Source organism: Limanda limanda, chromosome 15 (assembly GCF_963576545.1).
Source record: "Limanda limanda chromosome 15, fLimLim1.1, whole genome shotgun sequence".
Taxonomy (NCBI): domain Eukaryota; kingdom Metazoa; phylum Chordata; class Actinopteri; order Pleuronectiformes; family Pleuronectidae; genus Limanda; species Limanda limanda.
The window spans coordinates 4,678,727-4,693,522 of record NC_083650.1 but is presented as its reverse complement, the minus strand read 5'-3'; the positions used below and the strand labels follow the sequence as shown (position 1 = coordinate 4,693,522).

The 14,796-nt window shown below is 42.4% G+C and overlaps 1 protein-coding gene across 1 annotated transcript; it reads right to left on the bottom strand.

Annotated features, from left to right (window-relative positions):
• Nucleotides 1-4,296: 4,296 nt before the first annotated feature.
• Nucleotides 4,297-13,787, bottom strand: kif11 (kinesin family member 11). The gene is made up of 27 exons (XM_061087482.1): nucleotides 13,665-13,787; nucleotides 13,420-13,501; nucleotides 12,073-12,202; nucleotides 11,326-11,423; nucleotides 11,040-11,118; nucleotides 10,768-10,953; nucleotides 10,327-10,451; nucleotides 10,147-10,237; nucleotides 9,767-9,912; nucleotides 9,157-9,253; nucleotides 8,947-9,042; nucleotides 8,772-8,860; nucleotides 8,510-8,597; nucleotides 8,187-8,260; nucleotides 7,990-8,104; nucleotides 7,770-7,841; nucleotides 7,360-7,495; nucleotides 7,101-7,273; nucleotides 6,709-6,834; nucleotides 6,447-6,602; nucleotides 6,086-6,225; nucleotides 5,802-5,962; nucleotides 5,593-5,711; nucleotides 5,287-5,509; nucleotides 4,987-5,150; nucleotides 4,719-4,829; nucleotides 4,297-4,589 (listed from the first exon to the last, which is right to left on the bottom strand). Exons 2-27 carry the CDS (start codon nucleotides 13,491-13,493, stop codon nucleotides 4,479-4,481), a joined length of 3,180 nt encoding a protein of 1,059 aa, XP_060943465.1. The 5' UTR covers nucleotides 13,494-13,501; nucleotides 13,665-13,787; the 3' UTR covers nucleotides 4,297-4,478.
• Nucleotides 13,788-14,796: the final 1,009 nt, after the last annotated feature.

The window sequence follows — 14,796 nt, the reverse complement described above, 5'->3', positions numbered from 1 at the left end:
ATTCTTAATGGATGATTTGAATATGGAATTAAAGCAACTACAGGTGAAAACAAAGAAATATCTAATTCTAGGCAGCACAGAATTTAGTTTAAAGTTAAGTTAGAATTTCTCATCCTAATATGATTGATTCAGCTCATATAGAAAGCACATTATTCAGCTCTAAGAAAATAAAAGTCAATGAAACAGCATTTCAACAACCAACTACCTGTGTCAGGTAGAAACTAAATAAGATATTTAAATGATTGGATTTCATGTAGAACTTTAGAGGCCAAAACCTTTCTCCTTTCCTCTTATAGATATATTGGAAATATCTGAAAGAACAAATTTGTGCCAAAAAGTGTAATTTTAACAATTCCCTCTGGAATTCTTTACTTCTGAATGAAGCAATAGTAAAAACCAAACAAACAAACAACATAGAAACAAACAACCAAGACTCTTTGTGATCTTAACGCCAGTTGTAAGCTGTAAGGCTGCTGGCCTTCCACAGATGGTTTACCCGACTCCCAAACATTCTTATCTCCCCCTTTTCATCCTCTGATGTGCATGTACTAAATCTTTCTATTCCCACTTCTCTTCCCTACTTTCTTAACCACTCAAGCTTTACATTCTATTATCCATCTCAGAGCAAGATATCACTGGCCAGATTCATCTCACTCCTAAAGATCTTTCTTCCTCCTAAACTTTAACTTTCTTGTCTTACTTCATCTCTCAAACCTTCAGTCAACATCCTTAATCTTTCTTTGGCAAGTCCTAAACACATTTACCCCTCCTACCCATACATACAACATATATCAGATGGCAAGCGCATATACCACCTCTTTTTTAGGAAAAAGTCGTTTTCCAGTCAGTTTGTCGCTCCGTCAGTTTTTTCTGTCTTCAGTCAGCTAGCTGACCTTGACACATATTTTCTCTCGTTTCCACACACACAAACACTCCTACTCCCACACACATCTTGGAGTTATCTCCCTGCACACAAGCACACGAACATTCACAGCCCAAGCGCACTCTCTGCCACGTTTTTTTTTTAAATTTCGGGCAGAGACCGCACTCCCTCTTTTGAGATACAACGGGCCGCGACCCAACGTTTTCTACCAGTCACTCAGTCCAACAGCCACACACTTCCATTCATACTAGTTACTTCACATCCTCTCTATATTATATAATCTAAAGTAGTATAATAATTTTTATATAAGTAATTTCCTCTTTCAAATCCTTATTTGTAACAGCCTTCCGTTATTTGTGCGCAATTGAAACAATGGTGTGTCTGGTTTGTAAAGCTCCTGTTGCATTATTCAAATCAGTTCTTATTTCAGCCAATGGGCGGGAAGGTGAAGGTGCTGGGGTACAATGTGTCAGGTGGTGCCAAGTTGCGCCTGATTTACCTTTGACCTGGGCCGAGTGTGAAGTAACCTCCTTCACTTCGTACGGTCCAGTCCACCTGGGTTCTGGCCACTTTCTCTTTATCGTGAACCTTGACTCTTACCCAGTCACCAACTTTTACCTTCGGTTCTGCAGCTTCCTCCGGATCAGTCGCCAGGGCCCTGGTGACCTGATTGGAGAGAGCTGCAGTAAGAGCAGTTAAAATCTTCATATAACTTGACATTTCAATCTCAAAACATCCACAGGTGGCACGTGACCTCCATCCCTGGGTGGTGTCAGGGCTCCAACACTGATTGTCATATATATTGTCTTTTTAAGTGGGATACCGAATTTGGGTTAGATACTGCTCACACAACAAACCTGCAGATCAGGCATAGTTATTTACAGTGTGTGTGTGTAAAATTTGAACTACTACTCAAACACAGACCTGGAGATCAGGCACAGTTATTTACAGTGTTTGTGTAAAATTTTATTTTAGAGTGAGAGACATTATTGGTGTGAAAATTGAAACTAGTACTCAAACACAGACCTGGAGATCAGGCACAGTTATTTACAGTGTTTGTGTAAAATTTTATTTTAGAGTGAGAGACCTTATTGGTGTGAAAATTGAAACTAGTACTCAAACACAGACCTGAAGATCACGCACAGTTATTTACAGTGTTTGTGTAAAATTTTATTTTAGAGTGAGAGACCTTATTGGTGTGAAAATTGAAACTAGTACTCAAACACAGACCTGAAGATCAGGCACAGTTATTTACAGTGTTTGTGTAAAATTTTATTTTAGAGTGAGAGACCTTATTGGTGTGAAAATTGAAACTAGTACTCAAACACAGACCTGGAGATCAGGCACAGTTATTTACAGTGTTTGTGTAAAATTTTATTTTAGAGTGAGAGACCTTATTGGTGTGAAAATTGAAACTAGTACTCAAACACAGACCTGAAGATCAGGCACAGTTATTTACAGTGTTTGTGTAAAATTTGAACTACTACTCAAACACAGACCTGAAGATCAGGCACAGATATTTACAGTGTTTGTGTAAAATTTTATTTTAGAGAGAGAGACCTTATTGGTGTGAAAATTGAAACTAGTACTCAAACACAGACCTGAAGATCAGGCACAGTTATTTACAGTGTTTGTGTAAAATTTGAACTACTACTCAAACACAGACCTGAAGATCAGGCACAGTTATTTACAGTGTTTGTGTAAAATTTTTATTTTAGAGTGAGAGACCTTATTGGTGTGACAATTGAAACTAGTACTCAAACACAGACCTGAAGATCAGGCACAGTTATTTACAGTGTTTGTGTAAAATTTGAACTACTACTCAAACACAGACCTGAAGATCAGGCACAGTTATTTACAGTGTTTGTGTAAAATTTTATTTTAGAGTGAGAGACCTTATTGGTGTGAAAATTGAAACTAGTACTCAAACACAGACCTGGAGATCAGGCACAGTTATTTACAGTGTTTGTGTAAAATTTGAACTAAAATACAACCGTCACCATTGCATAATACACAGCATTTTCAGACCATTTTAATTACTTTGTTAAATTTATCATATGTACTTGTATACACCTCAGTACTACTGATCAAAAATTTGGGTTTTCTATCACGACAATATGCAGATTTCAATTAAATAGGCTCTGCTCACCTTTTAATAGTACAGCGCTGTTTGATCAGTTTCCCAAGGCGATACAAGTCACTTCAGGACGGTTCTTTCCCGTCCGAGAGACGGCCTCCTCCCCGACCTGTTGTTTCCACTCCGCTCTTCCAATCGTCTTAAACCATCCTCTGCTACCATTTTGTTGCGGGTGGAAATCAAAGGCAGGAGGCGTCGTTCTCAAGTTAAAATTAAGCAGGTTTATTCAGAGGTCACAGGTCAGGAAACTGCGGTGTCTAGCAAATGATCATGCATGGTCCACTGATCCTGTACAGGAAAAATGGCAGTGAGGCAGAGTACGCAGAAAGCTTATATATTGATACTGGGCATGACAGAGGTTCTTCTTGGATTGGGATTGGTCGGATCTCGTCGGGTCGTCCTCCTGGCGTCGTTTGGTCCTCCTCCTGGCGTTGCGTGATGACGTGCAAGCCGTGTTGCGGTTACTAAAGTTCATGAGCATATTGCCTCGCGTGTGCGCTTATTTTATGTGTGTGTGAAGTGAAGTGAGGTCATAGAAAACTGTGAGCAAGGCATGAAAACCTCTAGTCTAATCTGTCCGCTGTGTGAGGGAGTCTCAGAACTAATATAATGAAGTGATTCATGAAGCCAGAGGTTTGAAAACCTGTTATCTGTCCGCTATGCCAGACTACCTTTTTAAGGAGTATGAAACATTCTGAGGTTGAGAAGCAGGAGAAGAACTATGTGTTATGTTTGTGTGTTTACGCTATGTGTATCTGACTACACGTTAAAGTGTGTGTATGTGTGTGAACAGTGCTGTATTGTCAACACTTCGTACATTTGTTATATCTTATAGTCACTCAGAAAATAAAAAAACCCAGCTTTCAGTTGCAACGCAAAACAAATCACGGTGGTATGGACAGGTAGATGTATTACGTCATAAGCATGAATTGCTTATGACGTAATTCATGCTTGAATTTGAGCCGTTAGAAATCAGTTGACCACGTGTGAGCATCGAGACATTAAAACGACTGTTTAACCACAGACTGTAAAGAATGTGGGACAACCTCCCGCTTCACAGAAATGAAAAGAAAAACATTTGACGTCAATTTTTTTGTTTTCCAATCTGCTAACATGGAGGAGGTGGGGTTTATGAGCAATCAAGACACTTTGGGTTGACTTATGGGAGCCGACTTGTGTATTTACAATTTCACCAAACTTAAATTAAAATTAAACAGAAGCGTACCTGTAACCCGCTCAGACTTAATTTTCTTAGTTGAAAAACAAACAAAAGGAATAAAACAAGTATAAATCTCTTTAATTTTACAATTGCAACTTGAAAATGTCGGGACAATCACGGTGCTACAACAAGAGACAGTTTATGACACAGCATCGTAATGTTTAAAAAGACAAAAGATTAATATTGGAAAGAGTTTAGCGATAACAACATTGTTTAAAAGAATAAAATTAAAAACTGTCTTAGTTCTGGGAGCGGAGCGGCAGCCTGGATTTCTGCGGCGTCAACGCAGCTTCGGCTTCTAACATCTTCTGTCGGCCTTGGATCTTCATTTCCTTCTTACTGCCCTTCTGCTGGTGGGCAACAAGAAAAAAAAAAACAACCTCAGTTATCTTTTTTATCATCTGCAGAAATAAAAATGTAACTCCTCCCCAAACAACCAGACATGTTTAGCATTTTGGTTTAACATTCTCGCTGCTCACCTTGAAGAAGGGAAGACGTTTACTCTCGTTGAAGACAAGGTTCTCGTCGACGAATGACGGCTCCGTGGCTAAGCTTTCGTTATAAGTGCTCAGCTCGTCCTCCAGAGAGTCCTGGATGAAACCAAGAGGAGCAGCGTTAAAAACAAAGAAAAACACAGTGAAATGAAGCCGTCGAGTTTTAACTGAGGTCTTGTGAAGCCGATTACACGAGTTATCGCCATCTATGCAGACGAGTTACCGTCACTGAGGAGGAAAAAGGTGAACGTACATGTTCCACCTGGCTGTGTCTGTCCTCCTCTTCGGGCTCCTCCTCCTCCATGGCTGCGAGCAGCTCCTCCTGCTGCCTCCTCAGGCTTTCCAGGAGCTCGCCACGGCTCTGAGACTTCACCAGCTGCTTGGGGTATGAAAAATGCCGACGCTGAGGGGTGGCACCTGAAGGCGACAACGGAGCTAGTTTGTGACGAAGGCAAGACTCGATTTAATTTCTTTCAGATGGGCACAGGGTGGATTTGATTTTGGGACAGAACCAAACATAAAAGCAGAAACAGTTGGTGGCTGAAGATTTTACCGGTGGGAACATCCTGCTGCAGCTCGTCCTGCAGAAAACCATAAACCAGCTGTTGGCTCGTCTCCACGTGGTCACGTAGCTCCGCCTGCTGCTCGTCAAGAACAATCCTGTCTGAGGAGTTCTGCTCCTGCACGGCCACTAGAACCTGCTTCACCTCCTGCTGCCGACACGACAGCTCCTCCGTGGCTTTGTGCAGCTGTTTGGTGCAGCGCGTATCAACGCTCTGGAGGAGGATCAGATTATGGTTAAATTTCAAGATAGGAAATCTTCCAGCTGATGTTTCTCCGATGGTGACCTTTTTCTTACCTGTCGCAGGTTCTGAGCTTCAGCGACACTCTGTCTCATCAGGGTGAGATGTTCCTGGGCTCGTGTCTCTGCATGCTCCCCGACTCCGGAGCTCCACTGGAGGTCACGTTCCACAAGACCTGCAGCCACACATCAACAGCATTAACACCAACTCACCCTGAACGTCCGTTAGGTTGTGAGTTCACATGAGGAAACGATCGGTGTCGTACCAGACACAGAGTTGTGGAGGTGGGAGCAGCAGCCCGTCATCTCCTCCAGCGTCTGTTGACTCTCGTCTGCGCTGAGACGCAGTGAAGAGGCGAGGGATAAGGAGGTGGAGCAGAGGAGGTCCGCCTGGGTCGAGGCCTGATGCTCGACTGTGCTGCAGCCGCTGTAGGATGAGGAGGTGACATAAATAAAAAGGTGAGACATGTTAGAAATTCATTCTCTAGGTCTGATGATTTCGGTTTGTAGTAGTTGGATAGAAGGAGAAACTTTATTGCGTGTGACTCACGTGCTGATGCTCTTCTGGAGGCTCTGCAGAGGTTTGAGCAGCGCTCTGGAGGACGTGCACAGATCAGTGTAGTCGCTCTGGGTCTCCAGGGTCAGCCGGTTGAGCTGGTCCTGCAGGCACTGGATGGTCTGCTTCGTATTCTGATGGAGCGAAACAGTTACATTCAATTTTACTCACATTTTGTAAAGGTTTGTGAGCGATATAATCAAACCTTTAGAAACGTGACAAACTATGCTCTTCTCCATTTCTCAATGACGTCAAACATTGCAGGCGTTTTTTTGAGGAAGTTGCCTTGTCAAATGAATTTCTTGAAAAGACTTCCTGTTGTGTGTCACCAGTGCGGAGAGAAAATAAATCGTACCGTCTGGTGTTTCTCCTGCGCTCGTCTGATATTATCCTCAAGCTGCTCGTGTTCGGTCTGCACGGAGCTGAGACCCTGAACAGCGGCCTCCCGCAGCCCCCCCAGCTCCCGAACCAGGCTGCTGAAAAACACCCCCATCTCCTTCATCGCCTCCACCTGAGATCGTGAAAACAATGAGGGTTACAACAGGAGACACTGGTCATTCCTGGATTTCATTGAAATATTTGATCAATTAAACGTCAGAACACAATTATGTTCTCACCTTGTCGGCCAGAGCTCGCTGTGCCTCCACAGACGCCCTCAGAGTGTCACCGAGCTCCTTCACGGCTGATAATCCCATCAGAGTCCGAACCACCAACACCTCCTCCATGTCCTGTCGATGCTCCTCCTGCCGTCACACAGAAGGACAAGTAAAAAACTCATATCAGGAAAAGCTGGAAACACACTGATGAACACAAGCTCAGGCGGAGGAGGAAACTGTTCTGGAGCAGTGCGACCTTATGAATTGTAAAACAGATGAGATTACAATCTGAGGACAACTAGCGTTTCAGAATCCGTCTGACTATAAATCAGTTAATTCTCAGACAAACAAATTAACCCTTTAAAAACCTCATGTTTTGTATGAAACTTCACAGGAGGTCGTCTGTTTCTCACCAGCATCTGCAGCAGATTCTCTTTGTCCTGCAGACACAGCGCCTCCTGCTGCTGCACTTTCTCCTGACAGCGAGCCACGCCCTCGGCCACCAGCGGCCCCACGCTGCCCACGAAGGACTCCACGGTGGTCAGAGCTCCTTCCAGCACAGCCTCGTTCATCACAAGTAAACCATCTGAGCAGGAGACAGATGGAGGGTCAGACACAAGTTATGTGACTAGTCTGGGACATTACACTGTGAGCAGAGCTCTCTGGTCTTACCGATGGCGTGCGAGTAGCTGCTCATCATGTCGTGGTGTTTGGTTCCGTGCTGCTGAACGCAGCTCTGCATGCTGCTGAAAGCTCCGTCTATACGCTGAGAGAAAGTCTGCTGGATCTGCATGTTGTGGTGCTCCACCTGATTTCAAAATCAAGAGCGTCAACATCTCAGGTCAGAAGGACATGATGTGAAAATGTGACGCGATGTTAAAAATGTAGGGCAGTGGAGAAGAAGTGAAGAGGTGTTGAGTTAGTTAAGGGAAAATGATAAATTACTGTATTCAGTTTAGAGGCTAAATAAATTTAGTCAATTCATAAACTAATTAAACAAAATGAAAGTAATCGTCCTCGAAACTGCAGGACTGTGAATCCTCTTCATTATATTCAGTGTATATAGCAGTTGAGTGTTTGACCTTTTTCTTCCTGTCCAGTTTGTCGTGGAGACCAGACACGTCGCTGGTGCTGGCGTCCACCGTCGTCAGCAGCTGAACACGTGGAATCACAAAAGCACACAGACGAAAACGTTAAAATGAGGAGAAATATAAAAAGAGATCTCACTCACATTGATCAGATTCTATTTTTGAACATGGTAAAAACCTGTGATACAGTAGCATCAGTGATGCGTGTTCGTACCTGGTCAGCGGTCGCGTACAGGGTTTCCTGGACTGAGCTGAGCTCCGAGCAGATGAACTCCTCCTGACTCAGCTTCTCTTGGGTCGCCTGCAGGTAACGGTTGGTTTCCTCCAGCCTGAAAAAAGACGCACGACACTTGAGTTTCACAAGTTGTTGATTTCCCAGCTGGATGCTGCTCTCGTTCAGCGACGACTCACCTCTGCTGCTTCTCCTCCAGGTCCACGGAGCACTGCTCCAGTCTGGTTTTACTGTCGGTGAACAGCTCCGTCGCCTGCAGAGGAGAAAACGTGTGAGGACAACTTGTACGTGACAAGTTTAACTTGTCGTCTAGCAGGTTGTAGCTTTGAGTTGTAAGTGAAATGGAAGCATTTCTCTTTTTTTCTCTCTCGCAGCATCTACAACGTGATATATAAATTAATATAAATGTTGCCTCATCACCTGGCTCCTAACATGTCACTGCTGCAACACTGAAGTCAGGACTTATTAGAACACAAGGTAAACACGTGGTAAAAGTCTCAACCTTCTTTAGCTCCTCCTCCACGGCGGCGATCCGGTCTGTGTACTCTACTATCTGCTCCTCGTGAGCATTGATCTGACTCTTCATACTCCTGAAATAAAACACACACACAAGAAATAAATTATATGAGGGAACACCATTTCAAACGCATTTTATGGATTAAATAAATGTGAAGTTGCTGTTACAGAGAAGGAGCTCTGCACTCAGCAGGTGTGAAAGAGATAAAGGATGTTGTCCAGTGCAAGGAGCACCTTCTGTGACCTACTCAAAGTTTTCTGAGGACAGGTAAACTCCGTGCTTGTCTCGAGTGGCGGCCAGGTCACGCTTCAGACGCTCGATCTCCTCCGTGTACTCCTGAACACAGACACAGGCCGATGAGATGTTAATATTTGAGCTTGAAATAATCTCACACTCATACAAAGTCTCCAAAGCTCGTCTACCTTGATGAGCGTCCTCTTGGTGAGTTTCTGGTTGACCTCGGGTTTGTTCATGATGTTCTTGGCCCTGCAGGCGTACTCCAGTGTGCTCAGTGTCTCCTGCACAGAGAGAATCACACTGATGAACACGAGCTCAGGCGGAGGAGGAAACTGTTCTGTAGCAGTGTGACGTTATGAATGATAAAACAGATGTGCAGAGACAGCAGGACATACTTCCAGGTTGCTGGATGAAGGCGACACGGTGGCAATGATGGACGTCTTTGTCCGTCCTCCCAGCGAGTCCTGCAGGATCCTGGTCAGCTTGGACTCTCTGTGAGAAGAGAAGAGTTTTCAGATATTCACATATGGGTTAGGAGCATTTTTCCCACCAAAACCATTTTACACCTTGAACAAGAAGCCACAACTGGTCAGTTTTTACTCTGTTTTTTTCACTATATTTAAAAATGAAATGAAAACACGTTCACTTGTTGATATCAAAGCTGCTCGTATATTAATTTAGTTCGACCTCTGACAGTTTCCAGTCTTCATGCTAGGCTAAGGAGCTTCTTATTATTTATACTATTCATCTAAACTTCTGCAGGAAACTCTTTAATTGTTCTGAGGCTGAAAATATTTAGTGACCGATTGTCAGAAAACCTCTGGCTCTGATTTCCCAATGTGACGATTTGTGGTTTTACTTTTCTTATCCAATATAAAAAAAATGAAGGAACGCAGTCAAACAAAGGAATAGAAATGTGTAAATGCACATTTGTGTTAGTTTCATCCATTATTCTTCTTGTGTTCACACAACATAAAACAACCCTGTGCGTGTCCCAGCTCGTACCTGTACGGGACGTGCGGCCTCTTCTCCACCAGCGCTGTGATCACTCGGCCCAGCGTCAGCAGAGACTGGTTGATGTTTCCGGCCTCGCGAGCTCGCTTGTCCACCGCACCCGAGCGCCCGATGTTCTCGCTGCCGGCGAGGTCCACCTGCAGAGGGCAGAGGCTTAATGAGGAAGGGCTCTTAGAGACGTGTGTGTGTGTGTGAGGGTAACAGGTGTTTAATTGTTTGAAAATCCACAGGATGTTGTCAACATTCTTGAATCTACAAACGTATGATTAAGTCATAGCAGCTCTTTCAGAGAAAGTTTTACTGAGAGATTTGAAATGAAACTTTTATTACTCTACATTGAAAACCTCTTATCAAACATGAAGGATTTATACCAGGTTGAGTTTCCCGATCTTCACCAGCTCCTCTCCATCCAGAGTGATCTCCTTCATGTGGATGGTGACGGAGAAGACGGAGTGGGAGCGACTGCGTAGACACAAAAAAAAGGAAGCGTGAACGCCACACAAGCAGCCGAGGTGATTAAATACCGTCCACAGTCGTTTGCTGATGCTGACCTGGAATAGGCGTTCATCAGTGTCGAGGCCGTCCTCCTCTTGGCGGATCCTCTCTCCAGGATCTGATAAACTTCGTCTTTGTTGTGGACCGTCACATCCTCCAGGCCCTTCACCACCACGCCACGCTGCGATGCACGACACACGGGTCAGGACAGAAATCACATGAGCAGCAGCAACATCCCTGTTTGTGCTGCAGGGACATTTTAATTGATCTGTATAAGATGTTTTATCCCAATTTAAGTCTCTTTGAAACTAAAGAGCCACGTTCGAGGTTGAATTCTGAGTCTCTGTGTTAACTGTACATTTATCTCTTGATAAAACCGAAGTCATTTTCTCTTCCCTGAAACACCCAAAGTAACTCAGAGCAAAAAGGAAACGCTCTGCAGACAAACAGTATCCTGGGAACAGCAGTTAAATATCTCCCTCTCTGACTCGGGTCACCTTGTTGCGCGGGTCGTCGAACAGCTGCAGCCGCTCAGTGACGTCTTCGCTGGGACTGAGCAGGTCGAACAGCTCCTCGTTGTAGATCTCCAGCAGAGAGACTTTGACGGAGAATTCTGTGCCGTTCTCAGAAAGCTTCTCGAAGATCTGGTGCAGCGTCCGGGGGATGATGCCGGCAAGAGGATCCTAACAACGCAGAGGAGACGTTAATTCGATCCATTCTGTGTTCAACGACCTCTGACAGAACTCGTATGCAGGAGCTGAGAACTCACCTCCTCCCAGGTGAACTGTTCGTCTGGACTCCTCTCGCCTTCCATGGTGAACGTCTTTCCTGTTCCTGTCTGACCGTAGCTGAGCCACAGCAGAGGAAACAATCTCTCAACAAATCTCATTATGAAAAATCTAAATATTTGACTCCAAAAAGAAACGTTTCCAGTACAAAGGATTAGATTTGATCACATCACTGGGTTTGTTGTTGTAATAACTTCCATAACTATGTTCACCTTCCTGTAGAAGTAACACATTCATGCCTTTACTGAACCATTCAAACAAACTCACGCAAACACGGTACAGTTGTATCCCATGATGACTTCGTCCAGAATGGGACAAACGACGCTCCGGTACACGTCGATCTGCTTCGCTGCCGGACCGAACACCTGAGCACAGAATAATTCAATTTAAAAGATAAGGCAGAAATGATATAATGATCCTCAGTGGACACATCAGGTTCAGGTGAATTAGTACTTTACCTGATGTATCTACAGGGTTCATACACATTTTGACCAATGGCTTTCCATGACTTTTCAATAACTTTAAACCAAATTTCCATGACCAAACATTTTTTGAAATCTCGGTGTATACATGAAAAAGTGACAATTTAGTATTTAAGCTAACAATGAGAATTCCAAAGCATACAGTATACCTTATATGACACAAATGAATGAGACAATAGTTTGATTGAGGTCTTTGTCTGTTGTAACCCATAGCATGTACTTTTCCATTTGTAGCCAAGCATATTTAAATCTACACTTCCCTGGCATAGTGCATTATCCCGACTGCTTCCCCAACGAGCTTTTCAATTAGTATGAGAGCGTATGCCTGCTTTAATGCCTTTGATTTCTTTTAAAAGCGTTTAATTTAAAACTCAGCGTAAATTAACGACATGAAAATATGAACAAATTTCCATGACTTCTCCAGGCATGGCAATAAACATTTTAGAATTCCATGACTTTTCCAGGTTTTTCATGACTGTAGGAACCCTGTATCTAACAACACGTCTATGTAAATGAATCTGCATCCACTCACCATGTCAAACGTGTAGGTCTTTCGAGCGGCCTTGTCGTTCATCCCTCCCGTCTTCACCAGCACCTCTTTCCTGTTCTGATCGCAGTCGATGACGCCGTGGGACGACTTCCGCTCCATTGTGTTAAACGGCCTGAAAGCAGAACGAAGCAGTGATGACTTATCTGACAATCGCAGACAACAGGATTTCCGGTTTGTCCAAGGTGAAGTCTGATGTGGATTTAAATTCAAACAGAAAAAAACAGGAATAAGAAGCAAATCTGCATCAGAAGCTGGCGGGTTTGAGAAGTATTTATCTGTCAGTTCTGTGATGCTGTGTGTAACATTTCTGTTCTTTACTATTCAAATAATTAACCTTTTATTCTTATATGATTACCCTCACTGTGTTTATACAATGCATAAACAATATTTTCATCATATGTTTTTGATGAAAATCTTCTTGAGATAATTATTGATAATGTTTTATTGCTCCATCCTAAAGCGGTAATTTTAGGTTATCACCAGAAATCTGCCTCAAACTGTCACTGCCCTTTATTTATTATATTATCACTGTGACCAAAATTAAACATGTTAATGACACACAGGTTTTAGAAACTCTCATGTCAGTGAGAAAACACATATTAAAACAGATCTAGATCCTGTTGGTGGAATTAGTCTGATAGACTATGAACTTAAATATCAGGATTAAATTGTCCAAAAGGACAGAAAAACACTTAATCTCAAAGATATCAAGATAATTTTCACAGCAGTCGATGATGACAATAAATGTCACATTATTATTTTTAACTTCATCTGGCTTTTGCTCCAGAGTGAAGATTGTGATCTTATACTAGAAACTTTATTTATGTGTTAAACCTCCTAGGTGTGTGTGTGTTTCCCTCATGTCCCTCCACTCACTCTATTTGCACCATTTCTGAACATTTGCACTACACTGTTATTTATTTTTTACTACTGTATTATCCCACCTATAGTGTATTCATTTTTATATAAATGTATCTTGCTTATAGTATATTCATCGTTCTTATATCATACAATACCTCTTAATACTGTTCATACATATATATTTATTACTGTACATAATATCTTATTTATTTACATGTTCCACTCTAAATATGCACAATACTCTGCACTTTTACTGCCTTTTTTTTTTTGCACTTCTGGTGGTTAGATGCTAACTGCATTGTACTGGGCAATGACAATAAAGTTGAATCTAATCTAATCTACATCTTCTAACGGGAAATGCAATACACTTTAACACGATTCTATACAAAACACACACACACGCCCCATCTGTCAGGTCGCAGAGGACACACACAGATGAAGTTAGGACAGAGGACATGAAAAGTTTACCTGCATCTGACCACGACCTGGATGTTTCGTCCCTTCTCGTCTCGCTTCAATCCGCTGGTGTTGTGCGACGCCATGTTTGCTTCTGACCCAGAGAAACAAACAACGACCACGGACCTTTTAGAAACGTTTCCCCGGTTCAAACGACACGTTACCGGTTTTTAAAATGTGATGGATTTGACGACGTTAGCTCCGTTAGCTTCCGGCGGCTAACAGCCACAGATCCGCGGCAACTCGGGCGAACTCACCCCGCTCACGTCTCTCCCTTCTCGGCCTCTTCTCGAGCAACGAGTCCGTGAATAAAACGCGTAAAACACAGATATATATCTTCTTCCTGTGTGTGTATTTTCTTTTCCCCCGCAGCACACACTTCTCCTCTGTGGCGCTCAACAATCCTCCCGACACGCACTGTGTTCAAACTGTACTTTTAAATTTACACCGGCCAATCGCAGGGGGGTAACGGGCAAACAAACGACGCAATTGGTCGGGAGGGCGCACGTGACGGGTGGCACCGCGGAGCATCACGGGAGGTTGAAGCAGTGAAAAAACATGTTTTTGCCGACAGGTGGCGACACTGTTCCGAAAACTGTTTAATGTGTGTTGGTTTATTATTTTTAAATCTAATATTAAACATGGACTATTCTCTACATATAATTTATAATTTATTATTTTTCGTATTTTAAATTTAACATGTACTGTTCGCTACATATTGTTTATTTATTATCTATTATTATATTCTTTACATATTATTTATTCTGTGAAATTAATCAACATTAATTCTTACGCAAGAGTCACTGATAAAAAAGAGCAGATTCAAATTAATGAATATAGATATAAATTTGCTTGGACGTAACATTATTTTGTTATTTTTATTCTGTGTCCTGCTGATGCTTCTTGGGAAATGTGATTGTTCCGTACCTGTACCCTCTGATGAGAAACCATTTATCAGCAGGAATCAATATATTTATTGATGATTATCACATCTTTTCATTCACAGATCAGTTATAAACCAATGGAACAATGTTTGCGTTGCCATGGTGTTGAAAATCCTCCTCCAGATTTAACTTTTGCTCCTGAACAAAACTGATTATTAACAGTTGACACCACAGTCGCTGATATGACTTGATGTATTACAAAACCTTTTATTGACAATTTAATTGGTGATTTACATCGATCCTCTGTTTTCACAACTCTGAAACACATCTGAAGATCCACCTCCTTCTTTGGCCTCTGTATTATCATCATGAACTAAACTCCTCTTTTTATTTGTTTGTAGTTTATTAACTTTTTGTGTTATAGTCTAATTATATATTGTTAATATTCTACACTTAAATTAATTTAAGAATAATCCTCTCCTTTGTGTCTGTGCTTGTAATTGAT

Coding starts and splice junctions, on each gene's coding strand:
- kif11 (XM_061087482.1), bottom strand. CDS start 13,493: ATGGCGTCGCACAACACCAGCGGATTGAAGCGAGACGAGAAGGGACGA. Junction 12,203..13,419: donor CAGGTCGTGGTCAGATGCAG/GTAAACTTTTCA, acceptor TTCTGCTTTCAG/GCCGTTTAACACAATGGAGC. Junction 6,835..7,100: donor AGAATCTGCTGCAGATGCTG/GTGAGAAACAGA, acceptor GTGTGACGGCAG/GAGGAGCATCGACAGGACAT.